Source organism: Cryptosporidium muris, genomic scaffold, assembly GCF_000006515.1.
Source record: "Cryptosporidium muris RN66 scf_1106632373451 genomic scaffold, whole genome shotgun sequence".
NCBI lineage: Eukaryota > Apicomplexa > Conoidasida > Eucoccidiorida > Cryptosporidiidae > Cryptosporidium > Cryptosporidium muris.
In genome coordinates, this window is record NW_002196575.1 from 311,349 (window position 1) to 335,514 (window position 24,166).

Below are 24,166 nucleotides of genomic sequence, written 5' to 3' on the forward strand. Positions count from 1 at the left end.
AAATTTTATTTATTATATTAATAATTCCGTCTAGAAATAATTCCAACAAAGTAGTCAGGCCACAATGCAAAACTTAAACCAGAAAGAAGAGAAATCCACAAAAATACATTACAACCAAGGGGTATCCATAGTGAAAGTACATCACTTCCAATAGTTGAAGAGGAACTGCATACAAATAAGCAACATATCCAACTAAGAAATGAAAAAAATATGCCAAAACCCAAGAAATAGTGCATATGATCAGCCATTAATAGTGCCTTAATATTAACAGTAATGATGATAAGGCAATAAATAGTTGCACCTACCACTGACTGAGTTGATCCAAACATATTGGTACTATTGAAACTAAAGAGTATATATGGAGTAAAGAAAACTACGAATGAGTGCCAAATTGATGTAAGAAGATAAATGAGACAAACTCTCAAGTTCAAAAGCTCATTCATTGGTCCACATAAGTATATTTTAGGTGAACTGAGAGACTCCTCTTTTGTGACATCGAAATCAAAAAGTGCAATTATGATTATAGGTACTGAAGAGAACAAAACATTGTAGACTTGGTACCAATAATCATAATATAAACGAGTTCCACTCCACATATTAAAATATCCATAAATAAAGATAGGTATACCAACTGTTAAATTTTTATAGAACATATATAATGCTAATTTGCACATTCTGCGGTATGCAAGCCTCCCATGAACAAAAAGAAGTGTTTGAATATCTTTAAACATAGTAACTCCATAATCTGAAGCTAAAAAGGCTTGATTTCCCTCAAGACCACGAATTCCAACACCAACATTTGCCATTTGCAACATATTGCAGTCATTAGCACCATCTCCAATTGCAAGAGTAACACCATTCATATATTTTCTGACAAATCGGATGATTTGACCTTTTTGTGAGGGTGTACAACGAGCGAAAACTACAGTATGACACAAGCAACATAATTTAATGAGGTATTGTTCCACTGATGATAATGATGAACAAACCTTCTCATACTCATCTATACCTTCATTTCGTTCTAATTCTTCTGTATTAGTAATAGAACCAGATAAAACTTCATTTAAAACGGTGCCTTCAATTACCATTGAGGTTTGTGATTTTTCTATTTCACTTTTTTGATCCTTAGTGAACCAATTTAATAAATTATTTCTCCAAGAGAAATCTTTTCGATTTGAAAAAATACCAAGAGATTTCCCTATTTCAAATAAAAGTATTTTTGTTTGTCTTGTGTCATAACAAGTTTTCTGTGTTAACTCAAAAACCATATTATTTGAGGTTATTAAACCTGCAGAATTCGCTATTTCCTTTGCAGTTTCAACTCTATCTCCAGTAAGCATCCATACACTTATATTTGCTTCCCTTAAGCAATTAATAGTTTCGGGAACATTATCCTGAAGCCTGTCTTCAACTCCTGTGACACCTTGTAGTTCAAGATCTCGCTCAATGAGCTCTGTAACTTTATACAACTGTTCATCTCTAAATTCTACACTGTTTAATGCAGCAGAATATTTCTCATACCAAGCAACAAATTCTTCTTCTGATATAATTCTTTGAGCTATACAGAGAACTCTGAGAGCAACACTAGCCATTTCATCACCAGCTTTAAAGTCCAGTTTGCAATTCAGAGAATCATGACAGCTTAATAAAGGTTTAATAGCCGAATCTGCACCTTTGCAAAATACTACAATTCTATCTTGAAACAAGGAGAAACTTTCTTGATCTGTATCCTCTATAGAATCAGGATCTCGGTATTCACTTTTTATACGAGCAATAACGCTGCTCCGTCTTCTTTCACTAGTAAAGGGTATAATTGCAAGAATTTCAACATATACCAAATGTCCGAATATATTTACAATAAGATCTTTGGTTAATGGATGAATACACAGTAATGAAACTCCCAAGTACTGAGCACCGTAGCATAGTGCTGCTTCATCAGAATATTGAGCTGAGTAAAATGGTTTACAATTAATAACTGGCATATTCTTTTCAGATATAAACTCTGAGGAAATGTCTTCTACATCTTCTGTAAATAAAAAAGGTATTGACTTTATTGTTCTTGCTTTTATATTGCTCTCTGGCACTTCCTCATCTTCAATCATAGGGATATTTAAATTATCATCCAAAGTTGTGGATACAAGATTATGCTTAAGTAGCTCCTTATATATTTCAGTTTGGTTTTCTATTACTATTGAGTTATTAACAGCAATATTTAGCAAAAATTGACCGATTTTGTCTCTCTGAAGTTTATTCTTAGATATATGCTCAAAAATTTTGTCATCGTAGAAATTAACTTGAGGAATCGGACTTTCAAATATTTCATTTTCATTAAAGTGTTCCATTCCATACTTAATTCCATTGACTGATATAGCTCTGAACTCCATGATATTCCTTGTCAATGTACCAGTTTTATCAGAAAAGAGATATTTAACTTGTCCCAGATCCTCATTTAAATCTGAATTTCTAGAGGCTGCATATGTTCCTCTTATTGCATTGAACATTGCTCTATCTTTTGAAATAAAATAACCTTGAATTGCCTTTACAATCTTCATAGATACAATAAGGGCAATTGGAATGATATTTGCTAGTAGAACGAGCCATGTACAAAACCTAATCAGAGGCACAAAAGTGGGATTTACAGCTTGACCAGTTGCACGGAAGGAACTTTCATTTTCAGGTGAATACCCCAGATAAGGATATCTATCAAAGAAATTAATACTCATATAATGCTGAGTTAAAAGAGCACCAGTTAAACAAAGAGTAAATAGAAATACCAGAACCAGTAAAACCATCTTGTTTGTTAGCTTATCAACATTGCTCATCTTTTTTCGAGGTTTTAAAGAATTCATCTGAATTTTTGATTCATGCCCAGCATATACTATACATCCTAATGCCCATTCTGTTGAACGTAAAATACAGCCACGTAAAATTAAATTATCCAAGTTTATTGGAAACTGGACAGTTTTATGACTATAGTTGATAGATTCAATAGCAGATGGAGGTAAACGGATTATAGCAGTGCCATCAAAAATATGCAAATCCTTACCAGGTTGTGAACACTCAATCAAACCTTCAAGCATGCATGCACGTTTAACTGCAGTCTCAATATTAAATCCTAAAATTGTTGATGAACTCTTGTGTGAAAAGCGTCTTTTCAGGTTAGACTCTCCATCTAAAGATGATGTGTCCAGAAAGACTTCACCTGAATCAGAAGAACTAGTCAACAAGACAACATCCGCTGGAACTATTTCATGATTTCTTATAAGGACAATATCACCAACCTTCAAATCTCGAGAGACAGAGTCTTCTATTCCCTCAATATATCCAAAATCAGCCAGCTTCCAAGACATACGATGATCTAAAATTGATTCCATCTTTTGGTGCACACTTATATCCGGTTGGTAAATAGGTGGAGAGTAGTCTGGAGTTCCTATAGAATTACCAGTTAAGCCAGTATGGACAATCACTCTATGCTGGAAAAAATTTGGTGATCCTAATCGTCGTATACGAATGACATCTCTTTCGTTCTCAAGAAGATCACTATTATGTCTGTTTACGTCCTCCCAACCATCTTTAATTGCCCCAATAATTAATACAAATGCTAGGGGAAATGCTAGAGTAGGAACACTATTAGTAGTAGTAATTGATGGAAATATTTGCAATATAGCAATAATTAGAAAATAGAAATTTACAGGTCGACAGAATTGTTCAAATAGGTACTTTGGTACGAAATTGACGATAGTATATCTTGATGTTTTAATGAAATTCCCTGAAAAGCTATGTACTTGTCTATTGTTGATGATAACAAGCCGTGGTCTTTCAATATTTCTGAGACATGCATAATGTATATTAAATACTAGTTAAAAATAAGAAAGTAATAATAATAAAACTCACTTAGCCTTTGAAACAGAGAATCTAGCAGATACTCGATTGAAAATATTCATAGTACAATATTTTCTAGTAGCATCAATCCAACTTTTTACCACGAAACAAAAGTATCCATAATAAAGACACTCAATATTTAAAGCGCTAGTACCAAATTAGCCTTTTTCTTAAAATAAACGAGTGCAAAAGATGTGTGATGCAGGATTGAAACTGCCACCTAACAATGAAAAGTTACAGAGAGAGGAAGAAGAGGTAATGCATGGTGCCAATCTTACACTCAAGTTAAACTTCCCTCAGTATCAAAGTGAAGTTGAGGAGTTGTCTGTTAAATCTTCAACTGAAGTTGGATATGTCAAGCTACTAATAGGTCAAAGAAAAGGTATAACTGCTAAGAATATTAGGATTTTTTACAATGGCACACAAATGATAGATCCAATGTCATTATGTGATCACCTTGGAGTATCTCCTCCTTCAATTGATGTAGATGTTTACATTAATTTAGAGCATACAATAGATGTTTAAGTCTCATTATATCTTATTTATTTAAGTTATTCTAATCTATATTTATCAATTTGTATATTTAGGGGATTAGAGAGAAAAAAGAACTAGATAGATAACACCTGTTTGACATAACATTGAAATCTTTCAACAAAGGACTTCAAAGTTTCAACAGAAACCGTATCCTTATTAGTTGCATTGCTCAAGAAAAATAAGGCTTCATTAATAAATCCTGATATTGGGGAAGATATTACTGTTGTATAATAGTGATATCCCCGAAATATAGTCACACATCGCTTTATGAATGAGGTTACTTCGGAAGGTAAATCATTTAAGTTCGATCTGCCAGTAGGTGACAGAGCAATATTTGTACCTAAAATAACCAATCTTCTTATTTCAGAGATAGCCTCAGAAGAAATAAATTCTGTTACCTCATTTGTATTCTCAGTTCTAATATTGTTTAAATTGTTTCTTATAGACTCCCTGTTTAGTATGCACTGTGTATCTAAGCCTCTTACTAAAAGACTTAGTAATTTTAATTGTGATTCCAGCATGTTTATATCATCTATATCAGTATCTAATATTGAAAACCAAATAAATATCATCAATATTTCCAGTTTTTTAGTTAAAAGATTTCTTAATTCTACCCTCAAATTTAGTGAATTATATTTTTCTAAGAAAACAGTATATATACGAGTCAATATTTCAAAAGTAGTCCTTTGGCAGTCATTAAAATAAGTTGTCAGCGTGTATTCTTTACTCTGCGAATCAGTATATATTGGAATAACCCACTGAGCAGGCGTTCCAAGTGTCGGTAATAGCGATATCACAATAAAAATAAGTAATGGATTCTCAATTTCAAACAATAATCTTCTATATGCAAAGATTTCTTGTGGAATATTCGAATAAGTTCTCATACTTTGTGGAAATGTTACATTTATTGGATCTAAAATAATATTTTCAAGTATATTTCTTGTATTTTTGAATGATGAAGTATCTAATAGAAGAAAAAATAGTACACTAATACTAGAGTTATTCCTTGATATAGCACAGATTATTTTTAAAATTGCCATTTGAATTCCATAACGATAGTGGTGGTAATTCTCCGAGAAAATCAGCTCTTGATACAAAGATATTGGGAACAAAAGATTTGAATTTTTAAGTTCTATTGGCCAACATTTATACCAAAGTTGCAACATTGATGAAAATATCATTGGAAAATAACTAGAAAGGAAATCTGATAGTTTTTCACAGTTGTTATTCATTAAAATTATATGACACAATAGTTGTGAAATTTCTTCACATGCACTTAATAACTGAGAACCAAAATTGTCACAGTTTTCTAACTCTTTTGGGTGAATTTTTAAGTCTAAGAAAGGTTTTAAATATGCTTCACATAGTGAGCCAAGATGCTTGAATATTTCAGTACTAATACTACGAGCAAGACGATGAACTGGTGCTAAAACTGGTAACTGCCACCTGTTATTTATGAATCCAATATGAGGTTTACTTAGTAGTAGTATTATGATATTTAAAGTAGCACTCCACATATGTTTTAAATATGGAGTAAATTCAGCCATTCCATCAGCTATACACACTATCATATAGATTATCTCCATTGAGTATTGCCAGTTAATCAAATACTGTTTAATAAGTGGTCCTGCAGGTGGAGTATATTCTAGCAATCTCATAGCACATGCTAATAAAGACTTGATCATATCTTCGTATTTCTCAGTAATGTGTTGTTTATCTACATTGGAATTTTGGACTTTAAAGCTATTATATAATAAATTTCCTAACGCTTCGCATAATATTGTTAAAGATTTTGAATGAAGATGACTATCAGCTGTTTGAACTTGAGGGTTAGACTTATCTAGATTATCTACAAGAGAAAAAATTCCTCTTAAAACTTTATGCGACTGTAGTGCATCAATATATTTAGTGTAAAGTTCAGTTGGTAAACCACTATACAAGCGAGTAATCTGCAGTATATCTTTCGATGCATCAAGTGAAATAGTAGGATGACGATTCAAAAATCCATATTCACTAAGAAAAATGTCTATTATTTTCCCAATATCTCGATTAATTTGGTGGTTTGTTAAAGAAAAAGTGTTGATAGGTAGATCTAATATTTCATAAAAGTACCGAAATATACTAGATAAAGAACGACGAAAAAATATTTCAGGATGTAGACCATTCTGACCAGGATCTTTGCAGTTGCAGGAAAAGCCAATTATAGGAGGGTAATTCAGAATCTCACTTACAAACTTTGTGTAACGGTTAACTAAAGTTGTATTTAATTCAGCATATTTTTGGCTGTTCAGAACATTACGAACTCTTGAATAGCGTTTCCTCTCAGTTAATATTGCAAACCCAAATTTTGATAGTAAAAATAGAACAGAATCAACTTGAGAAAAACTAAGTGATTGTATTCCACTCAAAATTTGTTCAATAATCACTTCCATAAAATTGGAGACCAATCCTGAGTCTAGTTCAAGAATAGAAGAAAAAAGCATTCCTACATCGGAGAGTTTTGGGGTATTCAAAATGTTGCTAGAAGTATCTTCTTCCAATTCGGATGATATCTCATAACTGTCATTTCTGTAATAATAGAACTGTTCAGATCTCTCAGATACCTTTAACACATTAAATAACAACTTGTATAAAAAAGGACGAAGAAATACTTGACTATACCATTTTACTGAAAGTCCATTAATATATATATCTGATTTTAGGCTTGAAAAAAATGAATTAAGAAGGCGGCATGCATCAGATTTAACATCAAAAAAGTTAAGATCATCAATAGCCAAAATTTCACTTAAAATCGGTATCAGTAACTCAAAAATGCTTAGAGCTTGAGAAAAAGTTTCCAAGTAATCTGCACGATTTGGCAAATTATTTGTTTTCAGCTCTTTTGCCAAAGCTTTGGTTGATTGAAATAGTTCATTTAACAGTCTCAAAATGCAGCGGGCCCGTAGGCTAAGTAGGAATGAGCAAAAACTTTTATAAGAATTCTTGCAAGGGTCTCTTTCAATTGCAGTAATTATATCATAGTTCTGAATTAGACCCCACTTTGGTGCTACACTAGAAGAGAACCTTTGGGTTGTGATATTTGATATATCAAGAGGCATATGACTCTGAATCAGCTCTACAATATGCATATCTAAGAATAGCTTAATCTTTATGTTAGGTATCATACCTTTCATAAAAATCGAAGCAATAAAATCCAGTGCTTCAGCAACTACTGGAGATTTCTCAGGGTCTAACAGGTGAAATATTATATTTAACACATCTTTATTAATTGCATAAGAAATGTCAATCCAATTAATAAATGACTGCATTACAGTTAGAGATCGTGATAGTATATCTACGCCAATATAGGATGTAGTCAAACTATCAAACTTTGTTATAACTAAGCCCCATGTATTAAATATCAAAGTTATATCACCATTCTCACGCATTTTATCTTTAATATTTCTTCTTATATCTAAATCTGAAGAGTTCTGTATATTATCGCCATTGACAATGATTTTATCGAAAGCATTAAGAATTCGAATAAACATGTCAGGCATCCATTCCCTTAAAGTAACTAGTGAAGCAAAATCATACACTGCCGACGGCCATTTCCCTGGATAGTCAATATACATGAGGTTAACATATAGCTCGGCTAATCTTGTACGAATGTATTTTGGTTCATCTCTTTTACTCATCCCTTCCTTAAGATATTGAATAATGGAGTCACGTAGGGAAGTGCGCTCTTCTTCACCAATATTAAAACCTCTTTCTAGAGAGGTGTTTATTTTATTCGCTTCCACTATTTTTACAAGACTTCCAAGACACCAAAATCTTACATCTACCTGTTCTTTCAAAATGAAATACTGAAGGCAAATCTGCCAGCCATTATTGGAAAGAATAGCGGAATTACATATCTCTAACGCTTTCAGCTTATCAGAAGATGAAGTTAATGGAGAACTGATGGCTAAAATCGCTTTCTCTAGGTCGTCCATTACTTAAAAATATCTATTTAGTCAATCAAATATAATGCAGAACCAAGAAGTGGCGCTCATATTGCTAACAATGTTGCAATTTAAATTCAACTTTATTATAGTTCTGCTAATGTTTTAATATGTACTAAGTAATCTCCATTATAAAATGCACCAAGAGCTTAGATCAACTATTAATAGCTTAGAAAGTCTACAACTTACTGGCTAACTGAGTAGTGGCCAGTAAGTGGAAAATTTTGGACTAAAATTGAAGTAGCTACTACAGAATCTTTTCTAATTTATAAAAGAACAGATACCTTTATTATACTCATAAAGATATCTGATACTTTTAAGATTAATTACAGAAAAAAAACTCTCTTAAAAGATGTGTGGCGCTAATTTGGCTTTCTGTACTCCATTTCTACTAATAAAGAACTAACCATATCTTTAATGCTTTTGAAAAGATGGATAGAATAACCTTTATTGAAGGCCTCCGTGCATTTCATGAAAGTCAGGGACGTGCTTTTAGGCCACCAAAAGTAGCTGGTATAACCTTAGATATATACAAGATGTTTCTTCTTATTATTTCGCGTGGTGGCTTCTCCCGTGTGAACAAAAATTCAAGATGGTTCGTTTTTGCTAAGCCTATGGGTATACCTATTCCTGATGGTGAACATCACAAAATAGGTTTAGGTATAAAATCATTTTATATTAACTGGTTACGTGAATATGAAAAGGTCCTTGATGAGAGTATTAAGGTAACAATGGCTGTGGATTTTGCCTCAACAAATCCCTCATTGGTACCTAACCAATCATATATTACTACTAACTTGGGATTGAATGCTTCCCATTCTTTATCTAATAATATACCTCTAACTAGATCTGCTGCTGCTTCAGCATCGAATGATAAACAAAGTACAAAGATGAGTTATCCAACTCCCCAGAATTATGCAATTACAAATGAAGATAATTTAATAGATATGAAAGTTATACAACCTAATGTTGTATATTATATTGGAAATAACTCTGAACAACACAAAAACTACTTGGATGCCAGGTCTGAAGTTGAAGCAGAGTGTAGAATATTGAATATGCGCTCAAACTACTTACCAATAGAAACTGATCCATGGAAGTTAATTTTAGAACTCAAAAATCCTAATTTCAAAATAAATAATGTGTTATATAGCTTGAATAGTCTCCAATTACTAGCTAGTTGCAATTATTTGAGTTTTAGAAGTTTTCCATCTCTTCCTTTAGAACTTGCAGAGATGATTACAAATTGCACTTTTTCTTTAGATTCAGTAATGTATAAATTTGATAAATGTACGAAAAAACGCAAGCGAGACTTAAAGATGAGATATAGTCATGCATGGAAGAAGATGGAAAGAAAAGAAAGAATGGAGAATAGGGTATGCCTGTTATTCATTCCAGCCTTTCATAAACATGTACTAGCAGCTTTGACAAATATAGTTAATGAATCACTTAGTAATGTAGAAAATCTGGAGCTGATAACTGGTAGGAAGCATATTAGTAATAACCTTTTCAAGCTAATAACAAGAGATGGGTATTATGATGAAAATGATGATAGAGATGAGGATATAAATGTAGGAGATGAAGAGATTATTGATGATTTAGACTACTTTTCAATAGGTAAAACAAATACTTCTTATGAAAGTATAGGTTCATTATATATATATAAGAAATCATATCTAAAAAATGGATTCTGCATACCTAAGGATTTTTATGCATCTCTTGGAACTAAAAGTGGAGATATCCATAACGACCACAACCAAAAATTAGCATCTGAAAATTTAGTGAGTACAAGGATTTTGAAGTCTCTTACAGTTTCACTTATTACAGCATTCCGTACTTGTTCATCTATAGTTATTGCTTATGAAAAATGTTACCATGAAGAGAGCACCTCTGATTATGTTCGTTGTAGAATAGCTCCAGAAATATCTGAAGATAGATATAAAAAGATTTTTTTAGAGGTTAAACCCGGATCAAGCGACTTTCTTGTATCTGAAGACAATTTGACAATATTGAATGATGGAAATAAGAGTCAAGATACTTTTGGAAGTGCTGATAACTTCGATGTATTAAATTTTGCAAGTATGAAAACTATGAGAGAAAAAAAAATAGAGAAGACACAGGGTTTTGCAAAAGATCAAACTAGATTACCTAGTTATAAATCTCCTACATTTCCAATTCAATATGCTTATATTGAGTCATTAAAACAAGAATTAAAACCTATTTGGATAACATTGTATTCAATAACTGAAACCTTTAAGAGATGTATTCCCTACCTAGTAGGAGAGATTATTTTTGATGAATTTTTAGCATTAAGTAACTCGTGTATTCATGCTTTGTTTGATCAGTGCTGTAAAAGCGAATACTTCTTTATTCCTAACAGAAAGCTTGATAAACTATATAATGGGAAATATATTTTACCATGCCTTATATGTTGCGATTCTGGATATAGATATTTAGCGAAAATCATGGAATTTGGTTGTACATTTGTTTTATTCATATCTTCAGACTACTCAATCCATATTTCACAAATAAAATCTCAAACTTTGAGAATTTTTTATCAGACACTTTTAAGACTCGCTTCGATTTGCATTTCAAATTATAATGATGAACCGGAACTACAAAATAAAAAACATTTAAGTTCATCTGATTTCATTTTTGTAACTGAGGTATTCCAAAATGCACTTGCTTTGGTGACAATACTTGCTGAAAATTTGTCATTTGATAAAATATTTGCCCCAGCAGGTACTTTGCAACATAATCACTTAAGACATCATACCAAATTTACAGAATCTCTCTTGGTATCAGAAGTAGATGTGAAACAAAATAAAGAAGATCTAGCAACACTATCTGACAATGTGGATAACTTTATACACAATAAAATTGTGGTTTTATGGGGTAGACAAGTAGTTGGACCAATCATTTACTTGCTAAAAAATAAAATGTTTTCCCTATATGGAAAAACAACTTTATCTAATTCATCCAATAGTTTAATAAACTCTCTAGAAAATATCTTTGAACAAGACGATATTAACAGTGATATTTCAAAAAATAGGGTAGAGTTGGCAAAAGAGTCGAAATTATACTCAAATATGGCATCAAACTTTACATTTAGAAGTTGTTTTGATGTATCTCACTCACCTGAAAGAGTGAGTGAATCAAACTTGATCAGCTGTGAACTTCCACTGGAATGTCTCATGGCTTGTCATTTTTTAATTCATATTTCTTCAGTTCTTCTATCAATCCCCCCAAAAAAGGAAAGTGAGGACTCAAATATAAGATATAAAACTTCAAAAGAGTTAGTTGTAGATATTCTTTTTCCTTTCATTGATATTTTTATTGAGATAGCATGGCTACCGTCGAAAATGAAAGATGCAATGTGGTCAATTATTGAAGAACTGTGTATTTCAAGTGGAGTTAATTTTCATATATCACTTAGTACAAGCAAAGTTAATATAGCTCAAAGTAAATATCCTCATCAGCAAATATAGGGATGTAATTATGAGTTATTTAAATAGATTTTCAAGTGAGAACACTCAATAGCGTGGTATACTCTGGGATAGAGAACTCATACAATATGATGTGCTTGGGTTTCCTGTTAGCACAGGTAATTTGGGTGTAGTGCCTGACATGTTCTAAGATAACTCCATTAAATAAATGCAATCGTGATTATTACTATTTATCTCACTTACCACCATTCGAGTTGTACACTGATGCTGACATGGTTTCTGAAGTGCACGTTCTCTTTCATCTCGCCACTGCTGTACCCTTGAAACAATATCTGAAAAAATTTGTTGAAGTCTGATTTTGTGACCAGGTAACCACGAAGACTCAGAAAACTTCTCAATGTTTGCTAAATCATCTGGGGTTACTGTACATAATGACTCAAGCTAATAAGAAGATAAATTTCTGTAATATAGGAAAATAAGCAATAAATACATACCGTATCATATCCAGCAGAAATGAAATCAGCAGTAACCTGCATATTAATTAATTGTGATCTGAAGAAATCTATCACTGCAAGTCTTTCTTGTTCAAAGTCAAATTCTGAAAAAAGGTAATATTTAATTCGAAAAAAAATATGAGCAAGTAAATTACCTCCATTCCAAATCTTAGCGAAACCACAGAGGTAATCTCCATAGTTTTTACATAGAAAATCAACTATGAAATAAGGAATATTTTCAGGTTCAGATTCATCAAATTCCTAATTTTTTTCGCAACGGACATAAAAGTCTCTTTTAATTCGGTAATAAAATTGAACATACCTGTAACAGGCGTTCTGATATTTTTTCTAATGCAGCTTTTCTAACTTCAATTCTGTTTTCCATTATTAAAAAGAATATTAGTGATGAAACTATTTCTTAGCTAATCTATTGCGCCAAGGTTCCCACGGAAATATGTGCATGCAATTTATATTGGTGAAAAGTCTTGCAGCGTCTTCCTGGTAGATTTTCCAAAGAATTAGTGACTTTTTTTGTGAACCTTAGTACGATTATTATTATAGCTACTACAGTTGTAACCAACGCAATGAGTCTCAAAAGAGACCATAACGTCAGTTTTTACGACCTTCAAACATTTTTCGTTTTCTTCAACAAATCCCTAATATAAATAATATGAACAATTAGAAAATTTCTAGATTATAGTAAATTTTAAGAAACTTACATTTGGGCAGGTATATTTAGGCTTTATATATCTTAAGCAATGGTTCTTTCGATGTTGTGTACCTTTAGGACATAAGTGTTTGTGAGCAGCATAGTCTATTTTTTGGCAGGTATTCCCTAAGTCAACGAATCCTGTTGGGCAACTTTTACTTGGATCTATTTCAATCACTTTTTCACAGTAACCTTCAGGGCACTCCTTTGGATAGAACACAAGACATTTTCCATCGATATAATTTGTTCCCTCTGAGCACTTATTTGTGGGGGTTGTAAATTTATTGCGAACACATGTATTATCTAAGAAATTGTATCCTGATGGGCATGTAATTTCAGCATCAATGACTGTTTGATGATAACAGCCACTTGGTGGGCAGATCTTTTCCACTTTTTTCATACATTGATCACCGACTAATATATATTCATTTGGGCAGTGCAACTCTGGTAGAACTATATGACTACTCTTGCAAAAAGTATTAACTAGTTCACTACCTGGTGGACAAACATATTCAGGAGGATACTGGGAAATTCTAGAGCAATTATCTTCTGGACAAGCTTTTTCTTTATATATGGTACATCGATTCCCAGATAAAGTTGAGCCTTTTGGGCAAGAAAGAAGTCCTAAATTGTAAAGATTTTTGTAACAAGTTATATTTAGAGATTCAGTTTTTTTCAAAAATCCATTTGGACACTTCGACTCTGGCTCAAAGAGATCAACTAAAATGCATCCTTTTGCGGGACATTCTGCCTCTACATTTATAATACAGTGTGACTTATAAGCAGTACTTCCTTCAGGACAGGTAGTTTGAGGTAAGTGAGATACTTTTCTTATACACTTCCCAGACTTTAGCTCATAATAAGGTGGACATTCAATTTTTGGAGAATAAACAATCTTTTTTTCGCATTCATTGTTTAAACAAATTTTCTTTGTTAATTGCATGCAATTGTCCCCATGAAGATCATAATTTTCTGGACAAGTTAATTGATGTGGTGTTACTTTATATGTTTCACATATTCCATTAGGAAGAAGATTTCCGTTAGTACATCTATATCTAGCTGGAATTACTGTTGAGACTGAACAATTTTCTGATGAACACACTTTTGAGGTGTAGTGGATACACTGATCACCAACTAGTTTAAATGGTCCGTTACATTTCAACTTATGAGGTTCATACTGATTAAGGATGCATTCCTTTGTATTTGAGTCTAATATCTCATCTTTGTTACATTTGAATTTTGGAAAATCATGATGAACTACCTCACAATTACCAATACATCCCTTGGGGATTTTGTCATGACATATCCCCCTAGTAGGATTAGTTAATACACCAAATTTGCAATGGAAAATAGGTTCGATGCTACTTCTAAATATACAAGACCCATCAATATCTTCATAGCCTATTGGACATTCTTGTATAGGCTGGATAATATCATGTACGTAACATCCATTTTCCGGACATAGTTTCGGTACTTTTTGGATACAAATTCCGCCATCCATTTGGTACTCTTCCAGACATGCTAATGATGGTGGTTCTCTATGTACAAGTGCACACTTCCCATCACTAGTGGTGCTCGACCCATCTGGACATGTTGGTACTTTCTGCAAAATCTCCTCAGAGTAACATTCATCAATTTTTCTTGATGGATCTGAGCACTCTTTCTGCATTGGATAGTATTTTTTCTTGATACAATGTTTACCCATCGTAATACTTCCTTCTGGACATGATATTTGTGGTTGAAATGCCTCTGTTCTAATACAAGTTTTCGGAGTGCGGACAACTTGCGAACACGTTGAACTTGTATGTACTTTATCATATGAAAGTATTCCATGCTGAAGATTAAGATTTCCATGACATAAACCATTTACTACGCTAACCTCAGAACAATCATATTCCACTAGTTTTTGGCAGCGCTTAGCAGCATTTAACTCTGATCCATTTGGACAGCTGTACTGTGCATCAAGAATAACTTCTTCAAAACAAGAATCTCCTGCTCTCTTACCAATAGGACAAGTATACTGCAAAGGAAGTTGTTTTATAAGTATACATTCGGAATTTCTGATAGTTGTTCCAACTGGACACTTTAAGGATGGTTCTGACACATCTATTTTGATGCAATCTCCATTTTTTTGTTCTCTTGCTAAACTACTTTTACACTGAGATTTAGGTTTCAGAGTACGAAAACACTCATCTCCACTATCCAGAAAGCCTGTAGGACATATTGGATCATTTTTACCAATTTTGTGGCACTGTTCATCCGCCTCACTAATTTGATAACCATCGGGACAGGCAAGTACTTTATCAGACAAAATTTCACGGATACACTTTTTACTAATAAGTTGATATCCTTCTGGACACTCTAAAGTTGCACTTATTTCTTTTTTGCAAAAGTGAGGATTTTTGTGATCCTCTACATACTCAGGAGGACACACTCTAGGTGAGATTTCTGTCCAAACACAATTACCGTTCATATTCATAAATGCTGGTTGCTCACAAAATGTATCTGCTGGTCTTTTGCTAGAAATCTTGCATTTCTCTGTTCTTGGGTCCACTTCATATCCTTCTATACAATATCTTATTGGAGGTTCAGATATTAAGCAATTGTTTCCAGAGTCAAATGAACCTGGTGGACACTTTTCAGGTTCCTGAATATTAGAATAAATACAGACTGAGTCTTTTAATTTTCCTCCATCAGGGCAAATAAGATCAGCTTTATTAATAATTGTTTCTTCACAATAATTATTTGTAAAATTTAAACCTTCTGGGCATGAACGCTGTGCTGCTACTAAGTGGGCACATATATTCCCCTCTAATTCATCATATCCTGGTGGGCATACAAGGATATTCTGACTATATCCAATACACAAAGATTCAGATTCATCCAAAATCGTTCCTTTTGGACAAATAAATATCGGAGCAGAGTGTATATTTTCAATGCACATATGTGAGTAAGAGTCATATTCTGTTCCTGGTGGACAGTTCCATAATTGCTTAATTTTTCTAGTACAAGTCATATTACTGGTGAGTTGCGAATCTCCAGGACATATTTTTGGTAGTATTGTTTCTTTTTTACACATACCAGAGGCATAATCAAATACACTATCTACTACTGGACAAAAGTAATCAGGATCAACTGTAAATATTTGAGAACATACTTTTACACCATTATGTATCGATATGTTGAATCCTTCGGGGCAATTTAGAATTGCATCTGAGCTAGAAATGCAGTAATTATCTCCTTCAGTATAGTCTGGAGGACAGACTCTCTCATGTACTTGTTTTTCAGAGATACAGTTATAGCCATCGAAATAAGTTCCAATAGGGCAAATGAGAGTTGAATTTTGATACTTTGTAATTTTACAATGCATTTCTTCTTCATGGAATTCATAATCTTCATTAATAGGACAAGTATACTTGGGTTTTAACCAGATACCACAGTACAAATGATCTATTTCTTGATATTGATCAGGACAAACCTTTTGTGCTTCAACTTGTCTAATACATTCATGAGTTTCTGAGTTGTAAATATAGGAATTAGGACAGTTATATAATGGTGGTGTGGTAATCCTTGTTAGACACATTGAGGTTTTGATGTCAAAAACTGAGTTGTCAGGACAAATTTTTATGGGATCTTTTGAAATTACACATTTTCCTTTAAATTCAAAACTTCTTTGGGGACATGAAGCTTCAAATACTTCTTTATAAATGCATTTTTGAGTTTTGGAATCATAATATGTATGTTCTGGGCATAAAATTTTTTTTTCAACAATCGTTTCTTTTACACACTGCTTGTCTTGCATTAGAAATCCACTAGAACATTCCTTTATTAAAGGCTCAACTGTGTAACATTCATCTTCTTGTGATACAAATCCTATTGGACATTTTGGTACTTTCTGTGCTTCTATATAGTGACTACAAACACCATTTTCCAGAATAAAGTGATTTGGACACGACTCTATGGGGACCCTCACATACTGTCCTTCTGCGAAAATATGCTCATTTTTAAATAAATATGTTACTAAAAATATAAGTATAGCACTGTGCTTAAGTATATTACGGATTCTCTGATTGTGTTGGGCTTGATGGAAACTGATTAGGTGCATAATAACAAGAAAATATACCGATAGTCTACAAGTTCAAATATCCTTAGTTAAGTGTATGCAATCTATCTTCATACAAATAAATTGTATATTTAGGATATATTTGTCTTTTAAACTATATGTTTCTGAACTACAGCCCTCGCTTAAAAAAGAAAAAGTTGCGCATGTATCAGCATTTTTGTAAGCGGTTTATGGGCGGTGGTACTCCCTTTTCGAGATCCTAAAACTTCTCAATTGTTAGCGCTAAGATATATGACTTGCTGCTACTTAGTTTGTCAAGCCTACTTATGATATATTGACTATTATTTTACATTCAAATATATGACGGTTATTTATCTCCTTGGAAAGCTTATTATAATTTTATTCTTGGTAATAATCTCAATTATCATTATATCTCTTTTAATTAAGTATAGCTCCACTAAAAAGAGTAGTAACAAACAAGAAGGTAGCATTATTATAGTAGTTATTGGGGATGTTGGACACAGTCCTAGGATGCAAAACCATGCAATTTGTGCCTCCAAAAATTTATGTAAGAAAGTAAGTAAAGTAAATGAGGATCTGAATATCCCTATGAAGCTGAATCACATACAGGAGAACTTTCAACTTAAGAATTACCACATATATCTTATGGGATATAGAGAAAGCAAATGCAGTTCTCTGGTAACAAATGACCCAAATATATCAATTGTTGAGTTGTCACCTTCAAAAATAAATTCCTATAAGTATAGTATTCCACTTTTTGCATTTTTTACTCTGAAAATTATTGAGCAGACAGCTAGTATACTTAAACTTGCATTTAAGGTTCCAAATCTTAGTGGTATCATTCTTCAAGTTCCACCATCTATCCCTGCAATTCCAGTGTTATGGTTTGTTTCATTTTTACGTGGTGTTCCACTTATTATCGACTGGCATAATTATGGCTATACCCTCCTCATACAAACAAAACCTTATCAAAATTCAAACATGCATACTTCTTTTTTAAGAACTTATTATCAATATATCTTGCGTATAATTTATGAATCGCTGGAATTCAGCTTGGGTAAATTAGCTAGTCTTTCTTTTTGTGTAACAAAAGCCATGAAGAACGATTTGGCACGGAGAGGAATTAAGGCAAGTGTTCTTTATGACCGTCCAAATAATTCATTTAAACCAATAAATTCAGTATCAAAGAGACATGAACTATTATTTAAATATTTTGCAGAATTTATTTCTTATTCTGGAGAGAGTTACGAAATTACAGATGTTTTGGATATTGTGTTGGAATCACCTTGTATGTCTTTTCTTTACTCTACGGATTGTAGATACTCTAAAGACTCAAATCTAAAGCCTATCGACGATAACGAACATATAATTAAACTAGAATCAATGGTAAATGAAAAATTTTCTTACAAGTACTCCTTAACAGATTTTGAGGTTTGGAAATTAAATAACAAACCGAAATTTACTAACCAAATTATTGAGAATAAAGATGAATATAATATACAAATTACTGAATGTAGTCCCATAACAAATCTTTCAGTTAAATTTATAAAGGAAGAGAATTATATAAAGTGCTTGTTAGAAGTGAATCTAAAGAAGAGCAGACCTGCAATAATAATTACATCTACTAGTTGGACTCCAGATGAGGATTTGGATTTATTATTAGACTCTCTTATTGAGTATGACAAATTAACTACGAATATATTAAATAAATCTGTAAGTTTACCTAATATCCAGAATATACCCGATTTATTTGTCATTATTACTGGAAAGGGGCCATGCAAAAGAACTTGGCTTGAAAGAGCTAGAAAGGCTATTTTTAAACATATAAAAATAAGAACTATTTTTACTACTGCTGATGATTATCCCAAATTACTTGCCTGTGCAGATTTGGGGATATCTTTGCATTATTCTTCAAGTGGATTGGATTTACCAATGAAAGTTGTGGATATGATCGGGGCAGGGATCCCCATTTTATCTTACTATTTCCCAGTTATGAAAGAATTGCTTCAAGATGATAAATTTGACTTATTTTTTAGTAGCTCTAATGAGTTATGTTATAAATTAGCTACAGTTTTGTCGAATTTTGGGAATACAAGAACTGATACTCAGACATCTGAAGTTCTAAAAGATATGCGTACGAGTATCATTAAAGGAAGACCTCAAGATTTTGATATAGAATGGACTCAGAATGTATTGGATAAACTAACCAAATGTATTACTTAATTCTAGCTAATTCGTATTTGTAAAATAATAGTTGCAATATACATCTATTTAGCTTAATATCTAATTAATCGGAGGATTCCGCCTCATCATCAATGAACTCCTCATGTAATCTTTCTTTTAGTTCGAGAAATATCTCTGTGTTATTGTCTCCTCTAAGAACATCTTTTTTAAAGTAGCAAGTAACTTGCATTTGTAGCTGTTCTAGGGCTCCTCTAATAACACCACAAATTATATTGCTATAATATAGACATGAATTGTAGCAAGGTGGTAGCTCAACAAAATCAATTAATGGGTTTTCACTTAAAGAGAGTATACATGAAGTTTCCTGATTGTTCCATTCTTTTGTCTCAGCTGTAATTCCCAGGAACATTTTTAACCCAACACAGGCCACTACTTCTGCAGTATCTCTAAATGTTTCACAGTTTGATATCCCAGATTTTGCCAAAAATTCATCAACTAGACGTATTCCAATATTATATCCAATTTTTTCTAGTCTCTCATTAATTATGTCAGCATGCTCAAGATCCTTTACAAGTTGTGCAACTAAGCTGCCATACAACAAGGAGAAAACCTCACTGTTAATCTTTTCAGCTTTTTGAAATGCAAGATCTCCTAGTCTAAGATATTCGCTACGTTTTTTATCAGTTTGTTGCTGATTACTCATTTTCTCAGACTTGTGAAAATAATGACATTTAGGCACCGCAATTGATTTAAACTTCCGCCATTAAGTAGCTCCAAAGACTCTATTACTATAAGAAACAATAGAGGGGTTTTAAAGTAAATCAAACTGCCCAGAATTGGATTTATAACGTGCGAAAAGTAGTATATACATCTAAAAATTACTAGAAGTAAAAAAAGAGGGAAATTATAACTAAGTATATACTTGACTAGAGTACTCTATAAAAATCACTTTAGTACTTCTTCTACCTTGCAGTGAAGCCCAGTACTCCGTAACATTTTCCAAAAAGTAGCGCGACGAAACTAACTTCCAAATAAACATATATTATGTACAGAAGGCTCAGCTCCCGCTATCCATAAGGTTCTTTAGTTTAACTCTTTACAACGTGTGGGTCACGATTTATTTTATTTTTGTTTGCGCTATGTCCCAATTATATAAATTACTTAAAGTGTTTATTAGTACAATTTTATTCATATTTATTTTCGTGGAATTTAAAATGGTTACTGCTGTTTCTTTGAATATACAAAGTAAGCTCGAATCCTCCACGAGCTTAGAATATATGAAGAATTTGCTGAACTCTATTGAACAGTTCCACATCACATCTCAACTCTGTTCTAATGATTCTGAGGGAGTTGCAAAACTGAGTCAGCAACTTGTAATGCTGGATAAAACAACTCCAGGTGGCTTAACTGGCTATATTGATCGTGCAAGAACTTTGTTACTAGCTTCCAAAAATGGAGAAGATTCCAAGCAAGGTTGTTATCCTGAGGTACCCGATGTGATTAACTTAAAAACTGGTTCAGAGGAGTTTGTTGAGTATGAGAAGATAGGAGCTACTCTCTTATCCAAAACAGCATTTGTACTGGTTGCTGGAGGACTTGGTGAAAGATTGTCATACAAAGGTATTAAGATTGGAATTAAACTTAGTCTTATATCTGGAGTAACATTTTTTGAAGAGTATGTGGATTATATTTTAGCGTATGAAGATAGGATTTTAAAGGCAACAGGTGGGAGGGTTGCTATTCCACTTATAATTATGACGTCTGATGACACTGATTCTTTGACAAGACAATTTTTATATGAAAATGATAACTTTGGTCTTAGTAGTGACCAGATATTTATTGTTAAACAGTTAAAGGTACCTGCATTGAGTAACAGTGATGCTGCAATTGCCTTAGACCCTAACGATCCTTTTAAGGTACTTACGAAACCTCATGGTCACGGAGATATTCATACTCTCCTATTAAATTCACAGATACTTGAAAAGCTCTCCAGTGATGGGAAAGAATACTTAGTATTTTTTCAGGACACGAATAGTCTTGTATTTCATAGTGTCTTGGCCTCTTTGGGAGTTACTGAAAAAGAATCATTTGATATGATAAGTTTGACAGTTCCACGTGTTCCATGTGAACCAGTTGGTGCTATTTGTCGTCTTAGGTACTCAAACGGCAAGCATTTGACAATTAACACTGAATATAATGTGCTAGGAGCTTTATTAAAAAGTTGTGATATTGGTTCTGATAAAGCTGATAAAAATACTGGGTATTCTCCCTTTCCAGGAAATACAAATGTACTTTTTATCCGCTTGAAACCTTATTTAAGTACATTAAAACGAACTGGAGGTATTGTCCCTGAATTTGTTAATCCAAAGTACACGGATTCAACAAAAACCACATTCAAATCTCCAACTCGTTTGGAGTGTATGATGCAAGATTTACCATTACTATTTGAGAAGGAGAAGGTAGGATGCATTCAATTAGAACGTTGGTTAACATTTTCTGCATGTAAAAATAGTCTTGCAGAGGCCATAAACAAATATAAAGCAGGCTTGGGACTTGATACTGCATCTAGCTGTGAAGGTGATTACTATGCAGCTAATGCTCAGCTATTACGCTTGGTAGCTAAGGAAAAGGGGATAACATGTCGTATTGAGGAAAGTGGTAGAGATCCTGTAACAGGTGAACTGGATAATAGAAGTTATTTAAAAGATGACATAATTGTAGGTTTGCCCGTTAGAAATGGTGCAAATATAATATTCCATCCATCATTTGCAATATCATACTATGAATTAGCTGAAAGGATTAAGAGTGGCCCAATTTTCATTTCTGCTAAGTCTTTTTTATCTGTTGAGGGAGATGTAATTATTAAAGGCAAAGTATTTATATCGGGATCTGTGACTATCAAAGCAGCACCTGGTTGCAAAATCATTATTAAAAATTTAATTGTTAATAATAAAGGGTCTGAGCGCTACATTCTCTCTGAAGAAGAGTTGAAATTAGCTTCTCAAGATATACAAATAAGAGGTTATGACTTTCGACATAATGAGATCAGATCTATTGAATGTACTACTGGTACTCTCTATGTTGATGATGCATAGTGTTTATTACTCGTTATTTATCCACTCTAGTATCTAGTTTTGATATGGATACTTTTGGAAATAATTTTTTTAAGATCTACAAATAAGGGATGTTATTTGACATAATGAAATTAGATCTATTGGATGTATTGATGGCACTCTATTGTTAATTTATATTACCTATTATTTTTTGATCTACATTAATATTTAGTTTGGTATTGATATTTTTTTTTTTATTAGATTACCGTGATTTATTAAGAAAATATTAATAGTTTTAGTACACCCTAATAATATCTGTTAAACTTCTTTTGGGATACTTTAAGTTTTTTTAAAGTACAGTTAAATACACCATTTGAGTTTTATAGCTAAATATATTTACTGTCACTACGTTCCACACTTTCTTAACTTTATTAAATTTCTTGGTTCAACTTACACCTTTTAAATAAAAGACTTCTTTATAGAGAGTTGTTCACCTATGTGAACACATAATTTATCAACCACTTAATTAAGATATCTGGACTTAGTTATTTGTATCTTTAGCTCATTCAATAATAAACTAATTTTTTTCTTCTACTATTAAAGTTAGATTTAGAGATAAATTACAAGTGAATTTATTGTTTTGTTGGAGTAGATAATGTAATGTTAGATTATGTGTGAGTATAGCATTTATGAGAAACAAAATATCTAAATACCATGAATAGCATATTTACTTTGATAAATTTAGCAGCTAGCTATAAATAAGGTACTTTGCCAATTTTTTCTTTTTACAGAATAATTATATTAAAACTAAGGTTATGAACTGGAAAAGTTCTAAATTTATAATAGTGAAGTAAAAATTACAAGATGTTATTTAAAAAAACAAAATGTAATATTTCATAAATTTGTTTTAATACAGTTTGCAATAAATAGTGACATAAAGATAAAAAGAATATTAAGTATTTCCTTCCACTTATTTAAAGAAACCTATAATATAGATTCCGACCAGACTTTGTAGCTATAATCTTGCAAAGTAAAAAGCATTATTTATTCTTCTAATTCATTCAGCATTGTTTTAAAGAGGTAGAATATATCAAATACAATATTAACTTTAATAATTGTAGTTATGAATATGCTTCTGGCACTAGTTAAAGAGTACTATAGAGTACTAACTCTGCTTGAGTAATACCAAACTATTGCAAATGTCCGTTATGAATAACTTCATAGTGAGCTTAAGAAACTGAGCTATGTAGATCATTTTAAAAGTTACAATTTTACTAAATTCTGTCTTGTGTAATTTCAATAATCTATAGGTTATGAAGAAATCTTTATTGAATCAAGTATAAAGTCTATCCATAGTCCTATTTTGGTTTTATTAAGATATTTCTATATTAATACTGGGTGTACTAATTTGATATATCCAAAATAGTAATAAGCAAATTTATGAGTATTCGAGATGACTTTTATGTAGTCCTTAAATATCTTAGTACAGTAGATTTATTTTTTCCTAAATTCATCCTCTTACATTTGTATATTATTAAATAATCAATTTTCTTTCACATATTTAACTACAGAGAGTAGTTTTAATACAGTAGATTATTCTCATCAAGATTTTAGGACAATCATTTTATAGAGAATTGTTACCTGTTTGCTATTAATAAATGTTTACAACTGAAATAACTTTTTCTCGCTTGAATGAAGGAATTTTAAAAGTACTTGAAAGCTATATTGGCTAGGATACAAATAGTATTTGATGTATACCTAATTGCATTATTCTGATGTTATCTATTCGTCAATACT

The 24,166-nt window shown here is 32.3% G+C and overlaps 9 protein-coding genes across 9 annotated transcripts, besides 2 other annotated features; 4 read left to right on the plus strand and 5 right to left on the minus strand.

Moving 5' to 3' along the window:
• Nucleotides 1–26: part of a sequence feature (AT_rich) that runs on past the window's edge.
• CMU_033790 (phospholipid-translocating P-type ATPase, flippase family protein) lies at nt 18–3,944 on the minus strand (the record flags this gene model as incomplete). Its single annotated transcript, XM_002141307.1, has 2 exons — nt 18–3,828; nt 3,895–3,944. The coding sequence occupies 2 exons, from the start codon at nt 3,942–3,944 to the stop codon at nt 18–20; spliced, it is 3,861 nt and encodes a 1,286-aa protein (XP_002141343.1).
• Nucleotides 3,945–4,074: 130 nt separating this feature from the next.
• Nucleotides 4,075–4,407, plus strand: CMU_033800 (uncharacterized protein; the record flags this gene model as incomplete). The annotated part of the gene is made up of 1 exon (XM_002141308.1): nt 4,075–4,407. One exon carries the CDS (start codon nt 4,075–4,077, stop codon nt 4,405–4,407), a length of 333 nt encoding a protein of 110 aa, XP_002141344.1.
• An 83-nt stretch (nt 4,408–4,490) lies between these two features.
• On the minus strand, nt 4,491–8,390 carry CMU_033810 (uncharacterized protein; the record flags this gene model as incomplete). The annotated part of the gene is made up of 1 exon (XM_002141309.1): nt 4,491–8,390. One exon carries the CDS (start codon nt 8,388–8,390, stop codon nt 4,491–4,493), a length of 3,900 nt encoding a protein of 1,299 aa, XP_002141345.1.
• A 440-nt stretch (nt 8,391–8,830) lies between these two features.
• CMU_033820 (ARID/BRIGHT DNA binding domain-containing protein) lies at nt 8,831–11,887 on the plus strand (the record flags this gene model as incomplete). The annotated part of the gene is made up of 1 exon (XM_002141310.1): nt 8,831–11,887. The coding sequence occupies one exon, from the start codon at nt 8,831–8,833 to the stop codon at nt 11,885–11,887; it is 3,057 nt and encodes a 1,018-aa protein (XP_002141346.1).
• On the minus strand, nt 11,834–12,735 carry CMU_033830 (uncharacterized protein). The gene is made up of 5 exons (XM_002141311.1): nt 12,662–12,735; nt 12,495–12,600; nt 12,340–12,443; nt 12,089–12,286; nt 11,834–12,031 (listed from the first exon to the last, which is right to left on the minus strand). The coding sequence occupies exons 1-5, from the start codon at nt 12,722–12,724 to the stop codon at nt 11,933–11,935; spliced, it is 570 nt and encodes a 189-aa protein (XP_002141347.1). The 5' UTR covers nt 12,725–12,735; the 3' UTR covers nt 11,834–11,932.
• A 293-nt stretch (nt 12,736–13,028) lies between these two features.
• CMU_033840 (uncharacterized protein) lies at nt 13,029–17,153 on the minus strand (the record flags this gene model as incomplete). The annotated part of the gene is made up of 1 exon (XM_002141312.1): nt 13,029–17,153. The coding sequence occupies one exon, from the start codon at nt 17,151–17,153 to the stop codon at nt 13,029–13,031; it is 4,125 nt and encodes a 1,374-aa protein (XP_002141348.1).
• Nucleotides 17,154–17,471: 318 nt separating this feature from the next.
• CMU_033850 (glycosyl transferase) lies at nt 17,472–19,355 on the plus strand (the record flags this gene model as incomplete). The annotated part of the gene is made up of 1 exon (XM_002141313.1): nt 17,472–19,355. The coding sequence occupies one exon, from the start codon at nt 17,472–17,474 to the stop codon at nt 19,353–19,355; it is 1,884 nt and encodes a 627-aa protein (XP_002141349.1).
• A 64-nt stretch (nt 19,356–19,419) lies between these two features.
• Nucleotides 19,420–20,019, minus strand: CMU_033860 (transport protein particle component Bet3, putative; the record flags this gene model as incomplete). The annotated part of the gene is made up of 1 exon (XM_002141314.1): nt 19,420–20,019. The coding sequence occupies one exon, from the start codon at nt 20,017–20,019 to the stop codon at nt 19,420–19,422; it is 600 nt and encodes a 199-aa protein (XP_002141350.1).
• A 436-nt stretch (nt 20,020–20,455) lies between these two features.
• CMU_033870 (UDP-sugar pyrophospharylase, putative) lies at nt 20,456–22,411 on the plus strand (the record flags this gene model as incomplete). The annotated part of the gene is made up of 1 exon (XM_002141315.1): nt 20,456–22,411. One exon carries the CDS (start codon nt 20,456–20,458, stop codon nt 22,409–22,411), a length of 1,956 nt encoding a protein of 651 aa, XP_002141351.1.
• Nucleotides 22,241–22,270: a sequence feature (AT_rich).
• Nucleotides 22,412–24,166: the final 1,755 nt, after the last annotated feature.

Coding starts and splice junctions, on each gene's coding strand:
- CMU_033830 (XM_002141311.1), bottom strand. CDS start 12,724: ATGGAAAACAGAATTGAAGTTAGAAAAGCTGCATTAGAAAAAATATCA. Junction 12,601..12,661: donor TATCAGAACGCCTGTTACAG/GTATGTTCAATT, acceptor GAAAAAAATTAG/GAATTTGATGAATCTGAACC. Junction 12,287..12,339: donor TTTCTGCTGGATATGATACG/GTATGTATTTAT, acceptor TCTTCTTATTAG/CTTGAGTCATTATGTACAGT.